A 7,937-nucleotide genomic window follows, 5' to 3' on the forward strand; every position below is an offset into this window, starting at 1 on the left:
CTACTGCCAGCTAATAAAGTGTCTTGTGTAATTCCATATTTCCTCATTTATGTGCAACTGAGTGAAGTTAACATGATGTTTAGTTCTTAGCTAATTATGTAGCAGAAAAACATATGGTAAGCTCATAAAATGAGGAATTAATCAGTGATTTCTAAATCTTTTCTACCTGAGCATGTTTCACACATCAGTTACTTCAAGTTTTTGGGAGAGTTGTAGCATTTGTTTAAAAGCTAAAGAAAGCTTTTTGTCACTCCAAAGGATGTTGTGACAAATCTGATTAAGTCTCTTGTCTCTTGAGGCAAGTGCTTTTGTTGTTGTGCTAGTACTTCTGTTAAAAAGTCTGACTACTTCCTCTGTCACATCTTAACCACATTTTCAATTTAAGTGTGTAATTTTTTCTGTAAAATTTAATTTTCAACACTTCTAGATCTTCTCCTCTGTGTGGAGCAGTCTGTTATTGAGGTGTGCTCTGTTCATCCTGAGGCAAGCATAAAGTCCACAACAACGCCAGACTCCCTTTCACAGCCTGTGACAGAGCCCCAGGTAGAGACCATGCCACGACCTGTGAGACTGGATCCCCTGAGTCTGGAGACCACACCCAACTCACTCTGCACTCTCACAGGTTTGTCTCTTTGTATTTCACTTAGTCCTGTAGCCTTCCACTTGGTTCTTCTGTTCAAATTCCTGCAGAACAGGCCAAATGTTTTCTTTTCTCAGGGGAAGAAAACCACTTTATTTTTATATAGAAAAGTTTTCAGCACAACACGAGACTTTGATGTTGCTTCCAGGCGCTGTTTTCCTGCTGTTTGTTGTTCAGTCTGTGTCATCGGGCTGTCATTGTTTGGGAATATATAAAATAAAAACACATGAACTATTGTTGGATTTGTTTCCAGTCATGTCATTTTGCAGTGAAATGAACAGGATTTCTCCTCATGAGGTTTTCTGATGAGGATGGTTTAATGATGTGAATTACTGTTAAGATGGCACATTTTTCAAAAATCCTTTAATCCTTTTTCTTCTTTTATTTTAGATGTTTACAGAAATTAGTCACGGTTATCCCCAACTGCAATAGCTTCAACATGAAAAAAAAAAAACTCTCAGGATCAAGCTTGTTTAAAACTATGGATTAACTCATTTCTTGCAATTATCAACCACATTTGCTTCAACATTTTGTTAAAAGTCCCTATTGTGAGGCCTTTTTTATCTTTTCTAATTATGTAGATGTGGTATAGAAGCCTAAAGATAATAATCTGCATCTGCTGACTTCACATCATATTTGAGGTTGAAGATCAAACTGTGAACCCCATTGGCTCTCTCCTCTGTTTTATTTTCATTCAGCCACCTGACCAAACATGTACAGCCAAACTCTTTTGCAGTTGTGCACAAATTGGACTCCCTGGAAGTGACCAGTGTAAAAAAAAGACTCATCCCCCAAATTGCAAGAATTTAGGTTTAAGATTCAATATCCTGTTTTATGCACCATGTTTGCATTTATAAAGCAGAAACTGTGGTTGTCAAGTGAGATGATGTTTTGGTAAAGAGTTCATCTTTGCTGCATTTATCACTGCAAAATCAGATAAATAGGAAGGGGATCCATTTATCTTTGACACCCTCTTAGAAACATACTCTGAAACTAGTGTGTAGATCATTTATCAGTGTTGCTTCTTGTTTGGCTGATTATTTTTTTCTTCTTTTTTGTAATTTTATTATCTATCTGTAGGGGTTATAGTTGGTGTGGATGAGAATACAGCATATTCTTGGCCTACCTGCAATTTTTGTGGAAGTGACAACTTAAAATTGTCAACTAAAAGACCGTAAGTTGTAGTTATTATTTATTAGAAAATAAAATAAATAAAAAATGTGATGTCTGATAACCTATAAGTTAATTTGTTCTTTACAGTCAAAACTTCCACTGTGTTTCTTGTAAATCAACGGTGGACAAACCAGACACAAAGGTCCAGCTAGAAGTGTTCCTCACATCTTCCTCATTAAGTAGCTGCACCATAAAGGTTAAGGTGAGAACATGCACGGCATGAGCTTCACTAGTCAAAATGGTTCAGATTTATCTATGTTTTTACTTTGTGTTTAAAGGAGTAATTAAGAATTCAGGGAAATAAAGATGACAGGATCAATACCACATACTTTTCTGCAAGAAAACTTTAGTCTGACGTAGCAGCCAGTTAGCTTAGCTTAAAGACAGAAGAATGGTCACTTTATATTGTCCAAAAGGTAATGAACTCAGCCAGGTCAGTGTTAAACCCAGAATATCTAAACCCATACAAACATGATTTGGAAAAACTAAAAATTATGTTTTGCATGCAGTCTTGTGTGGACTGGTTTTTGGCCAGGGCCAACTGCCTGCCAATTAATTCAGCACAGTGTATATGAAAATCTTCAGGCCACATGACAGGAAATAGCAGATAAGGACTAGTGTTATTATGCATGTTAGCCCACTAATTAACTCCCTTCAGTCCTACTACAGTAAAGACCCTAAATATGTTGAATGTTTTTATTTTGCCCCTGTAGGACAGCAACTTCACTTACTATTTTGTAGACGGAGTTGAATTTAATTGTAATGAACATCAATATTTAGTTCTTTAAATATAACTTCTGTACTTCTTTATTCATTTCACTGTGTTATTTTACAGTTAGACATTGCATTGTTTTTTTAGAACATTTTTTAATAGGCTACACCTTGAATTTGTCAGGATCGTGTTGATCAATTGATATTTAGATTTCTAAGAATTATTATGAAATACAGCAAGGAAGTTGGAAAAAATTTTGTGTAGTTAATGTCATCCTCCGCTTCATTATTTGGCTACTTTGAGCACTCTTAAAAATCTAATTTTACACTTCAGTTTATGCACAGAATAAATAAGACAAAGTGTCAACCAGTCAGACTTAGACATTCTGGCAGGTGATTGTCACACTACAAAAAGTCTGCTAGCTGTTTGCATCTGTTTCCAGTATTTATGCTAAGCTAGGCTAACTGTTTATTTGTCATATTGTAAAATAAACATGACAATGGTATCATCCTCTCCTGTAAGTCCCAGCAAGGTGGCTCATAAGTGGATTTTGTTTTATACTAAATTGAGGATTTTAGGGAAAGGTGGAGTAGGCAACAAAAAAGGTATTAAAAGTAGAAAGGGGGAATAAGAGGAGTGATCAGTTCACTCCAGCCAGTTCAAAGACCTCTAGAAGGATCCATGAGTGTGATACTAAATTATCTCATGCTTCCTGGATGCTTCTTTGTAAATGGTACTCATAAAGATAGAGTTTATATTTTGCACAGTTAAAGGTTGAAGACATGATGAACACATGGCTGCATGAAGGTATTTGATTCCAGAAAACATTTTATGGCTGTAATTACACATCTAAGTAAGCCAAACTGATAAAGTTTATCAGTGTTCTTATCTGCCAGCTCATATTTGAACCCCCTCCAGATGTTGCTCAGCAGAGAGTAGCCTCTTAGTGCAGCATTTGCTTTTCATTTACAACACCAAGGTGATAATTAAAAAGACATTACTGACTCTACATCTTCTATTCTTTCCGACAGCTGCAACAAAAAACTATCATGTCTGTCCTGAACACCACAGCACTGCAAGGAGATGAGGTAAGTTTACTTTATCAAACTGTTACATAAGTCTGGGCTCAGCTCTGAGTTGCATTGATCTTCTGTCAATATGTCCTGTCTTTTGTTTTATATTGCTGTAATAAAGTCCCTTCTCAAAAAAAAAGAGCAGTGGAATGAAAAAGAACAAACATACTGAAACTCTGCTGCCAGAATCATGACATAATTCTTCACCCTCACTTGTAGTGATTGTGTGTGTTTAAATTTGCATGCAGTGTTTATGCTGGGCTGTTCTCGTTTATGTCTTACATAATCTGCAGGTGGTGGAGCTATTCTTAATCAGTCAAATGCATTGTAGTTTTAGTGCAGCATTAAGTTTTTTTCTCCCCCATGGGTGCAGGATAATTCTTAATCACCAGAATTACTCCTGATCAGTCTAAACAGAGTCCAAAGGTCAGGGTGTTTACTGCATTCAGATAAAATGCCATCAGGCTGCAGACAAGTTGGTTTTGCTTGTAAAATTAGAGAAATAATCATCTTCAATACAAACAGATTGTAAACATAGAAATGATCTAAACAAGAGGTAAGTAAAGTGTGAAATTCTGCAACACGATATTTTTTTTATTAATGGTCTGCTTCAGTTCCAGGGTTGCGATGTGGAGACTGTCCTGGGAAAAGAGGTGGGTCCCATCCCTGTTTATGTCAGAGTCATCACCAGAAAGCCGGCCCTCTGGGTTGGCCTGGAAGAGGTATGCCTGTGAGGATTCAGCTGCCCCCGAGGATCTGCACGTTGGACCTTGGTCTGAGCCAGTTTATCCTCCTCTTCCCCCCTCTGAAGGCCTCTCTGACAGCTTGAGGCTGTGCTGAAGACAAGGCCTTGTCTATGTTAATGATATGTGATCCTGTGCAGCAGGAGTTGACAGCCCAAGGGTAGGCCAGTGGCATGCAGTCAGTCAAATCAACCCACGTGGTTCATTAACTTAGATATGACTCTCAGAGCAGGACTTTTAGCTTTAAAAAAAAATCCAGCCTGTTTACCTCTGTATTTGACATTACTGATGCTGTCAATAAAAGCTTCATTTTTTTGCTGACTTTGCTTTCCATTTCCTGTTGCACTTCTTGTGTGAAGTTGTTCCCTCAACATAAATCATGACAAAGACTACTCACAAGACCAGATCACTTTGCACTTTTTCAGTGACTTTATTAGAGATTCAATAAACAAAATGTTTTCAAGGTTTCATACAAACTATATAAAAGATCATGCTCTGGCTCTTATACAAAGTTTGGAATTATAAAATGTACCATATCAGGTATATTATGTAAATGCAGTGGTAAAATAATTTAAATTGAGAAAATCCCACAAAAATATGGCAGCAACAACATATTTTCCAGTGCCATTATGGTAAGCTTAAAAATACATCTGTTACAGATGGTTAAAAAGAAGTGTCTGTTGAGGTATGTCTTCTAAACGCTCAGTTCACAGAAGATTGAATTTGTCACCGGCTCACTCCGCTCGTGGAGCCCACAAAGGAGGAATTGGGTATCTGCTTGAAGAAATCTCTGAGCCCGGTGAGCTCTCTGGTTAGCTGCTCGATAGTTTTGTGAAGCTTGTCGTTGTCAGCACTCAGTTCAATCAACTTTTGCTGCATCTCCAAGTTGCGCCTTTTAGCTTTGTCCCTGCTTTTCCTCACTGCAATGTTATTCCTCTCTCGCCTCTGCCGATACTCCACGCTGAACCTGTCCACAGCCTTCTTCCCCTTTTCCCTGCTGATCTTCCTCGGGGAGGATTTGACTGAGCTGACAGCAGAGACGGGCTCCGGAGTTGTCGGGGGAGTCGGTTGTCCCGTCGGGAGGCTGACGGAGGTCTGAGCGCAGGTCTCAATCTGGGACGGTAAGGATGAGGACATGTCGCTGTCACTCCAGTCGGCCTCCTGCTTGATGGGCGCACTGAACGCCCCCTTTTCCAGCGTGTTGTCCATCTTCCTCTCTGATGTGTACGAAGCGGACAGCTGCTGGATGCCGCCGGCCAGTACGGAGTTCTGCATATTGAAGAAATCCGCTTTCTCCTGCTTCACAGTATTAAACAGGTCGAGGAAGAGCTCGTCGTTGCACAGCTCCAGGTTTGGTACGGCTGTCATGGACTCGATGTACTGGCTGAAGTCGATGGCACTCTCATCGTCGTATATGGCAGGGGTGGTGCTCAGCTCCACCATGGTGCTGTCTTCGCCCGTGCAGTCGGTCCTCCCGCCCGGCTTGCAGACCTCCTGCTGTGGGCCGCCCAGCTTGCTGCTCTCGTAGAAGTTAGCAGGCTCCATCGCCCAACTCATGTTGCATTGTGGAGACACGCAGTGAGAGTCCAGGCTGTATATGTCACACATGAACCCTGGTGATTTGCCCACGTGGTATAGAAAGAAAATATACTTAAAAAAAACAAATAACCCACAGGTATTTCAGTTCTGTTGCACCGTAAACCTGCAGGTTAATTTCCCCCTGCGCAGGCGCCTTTCTCCCTTTTTAGAAGCTCCCAGAACGTTTCTTCTCAGGCTTTAACTGTCAAGTAGCTGTCACAGATAACACTGAAGGCTGTCACTTCTCTGAAGCAGCACTAATTTCGCGCAGTGTTTTGTATCGTTGCCCCACAGACGTCACACACGCCGCCCTCTCCCGAGCCAGTCAAGTGTAAAAGGAGGTCACGTGGTGTCGTTTAACTTCCCATTTGAGGCAGAGGGGGCGTGGCGCTCATGCCACCCACTTTTTACTATGATTGTATGAATGGTTTAGAGTTGTTTACATACAGCGGGATGTGCTCTAGCACTTTGGGATCAACATTAATTTATCACTGGGACTCAAGCGTCTGACACATACAGTCTAAAAAAAATAGCATTGCTACTAAAAGTTCAAAGTTAGAGCATTGGCCGAAAAAACTTAAAAAGAAAAAATAAATAACCCACAAACATAAAAGTTCTTGTAAATGTCATATTCATATATTATATGTAGGGGAATGTTACTTTTGTCTTTAGAAAGTTTTAAAAAACTCATTGTATTTTCACAATGTCTAAATAGTTTTGTAAATATAAAGTGACTTTATCTGCCAGATAAATTAGGTGGACTAACACCACAGTGGTGTCAACAAAAATACTCACACTTTTGTTGAATAACAAAATATAAGGAAGTTACATTTGGTTTAAACATAATTTTAACATGCTTTTTTATTTTTATACATTAGCAAACTTTAAATACATTGCAGTAGAAAGTGAACATGAGCAAGTGGTATATGTCTGGTGTTCTTTTATTACAGATGGTATCTTCAAGAGGCTCCCTTAAATCACACATGTACTGACACTTCTCAGAAATGTTTCCAGCGTTTTCCACCCAGGAAGTTTGCAGTACTTTTCCTCTCTCATTCGTACTCCCCTCTGACATGGAAACTGCACCACAAGGTGGTCAGAGTATGTATCGGCATGTTATTTCTTCAGGATGGTCATGTTTTATCAGGGAAAATGATCTTAAATGAGCAAATAAAATAAATAAATAAAAAAAAACAACAACTTATGTATGTGTGTATATATTATTATAGATTATTATATATAAATCAATTAATTAATTAGTTAAAAAAAAAAAACTCTGCTCATGTGGCCCCTCTTTCAAGCTTTTTCAAGCTTGGGTCCTTTGTCATAGGCCTAAGATCTTGTGAGTTCTTCGCAGAATCTTAACTGTTCCCAGGACTGTGCTCTTCTGGACAAATTTCTCTGATGGTGCTCCTGGGATTTGTTGGAGTTGCTCTCCTAGTTTAGCCCTGAATGCTTCAATCACCACTGGTTTCCAAAGAAAAATAAAGAAAGAAATTAGGTTGCCTGATGTATAAAATGTGCTATTTAAATCAGTTTCCATATACTTGCTTCACGTGGTTTGAGCGGGGAGAGGCCAAAAAGTAGAGAAACCTTCACTTAATTGGGGGACTGAGACATTACCTATTCTAAGGAGATCAATAGCACATTTAACACTCAGCCTCCAGGAAAACTATGAATAATGGGTCACTACAGAAACCTCAGGTAAGTCCAGTTGACTTGACTCAACCTATGCTGAATAAATAAAACGTTTATTAATTACCCGAGGGGAATCGCTATAGAGGTAATGGATCGATTATTGTTTTTAGAATAACTAGAAAAACATTTTACCAAATGAAGTGTGCAATGATATAACGACACTTCGTCACGGAGCTTGGTTGTCGTAGCGAATTGTTTCTAAAACACGGAGAAGAATAAAAGGTTGCTTTCTGTTGGACCAAACCAAAATCAGAATGGGGTGTCGATGGGCACAACACTTTGTGTCGAAAAAGCTGATATTATTCTATATATAAACATTA

At 39.1% G+C, this 7,937-nt stretch overlaps 2 protein-coding genes across 2 annotated transcripts in view; one reads left to right on the top strand and one right to left on the bottom strand.

The window, feature by feature from the left end:
* The window catches only part of spidr (scaffold protein involved in DNA repair), a 41,727-nt gene extending 37,065 nt beyond the window's left edge, over positions 1-4,662 (top strand). Inside the window, exons 16-20 of the mRNA XM_041992013.1 lie at positions 428-622; positions 1,721-1,814; positions 1,901-2,015; positions 3,557-3,613; positions 4,213-4,662. Of these exons, the coding sequence (XP_041847947.1) occupies positions 428-622; positions 1,721-1,814; positions 1,901-2,015; positions 3,557-3,613; positions 4,213-4,332 (581 nt within the window). The 3' untranslated portion in view covers positions 4,333-4,662. The remainder of the gene's footprint in view (positions 1-427; positions 623-1,720; positions 1,815-1,900; positions 2,016-3,556; positions 3,614-4,212) is intronic.
* Positions 4,663-4,747: 85 nt separating this feature from the next.
* cebpd (CCAAT enhancer binding protein delta) lies at positions 4,748-6,174 on the bottom strand. Its single transcript, XM_041992014.1, has one exon. The coding sequence runs from the start codon at positions 5,947-5,949 to the stop codon at positions 5,068-5,070; it is 882 nt and encodes a 293-aa protein (XP_041847948.1). The 5' UTR covers positions 5,950-6,174; the 3' UTR covers positions 4,748-5,067.
* Between the last annotated feature and the right edge of the window lie 1,763 nt (positions 6,175-7,937).

The sequence above is a fragment of the Melanotaenia boesemani genome, chromosome 8 (assembly GCF_017639745.1).
Source record: "Melanotaenia boesemani isolate fMelBoe1 chromosome 8, fMelBoe1.pri, whole genome shotgun sequence".
NCBI classification, from domain to species: domain Eukaryota; kingdom Metazoa; phylum Chordata; class Actinopteri; order Atheriniformes; family Melanotaeniidae; genus Melanotaenia; species Melanotaenia boesemani.

What these genes read in the sequence shown, in the direction of transcription:
- cebpd (XM_041992014.1), bottom strand. Translation starts at nt 5,949, where the DNA reads ATGTGTGACATATACAGCCTGGACTCTCACTGCGTGTCTCCACAATGC.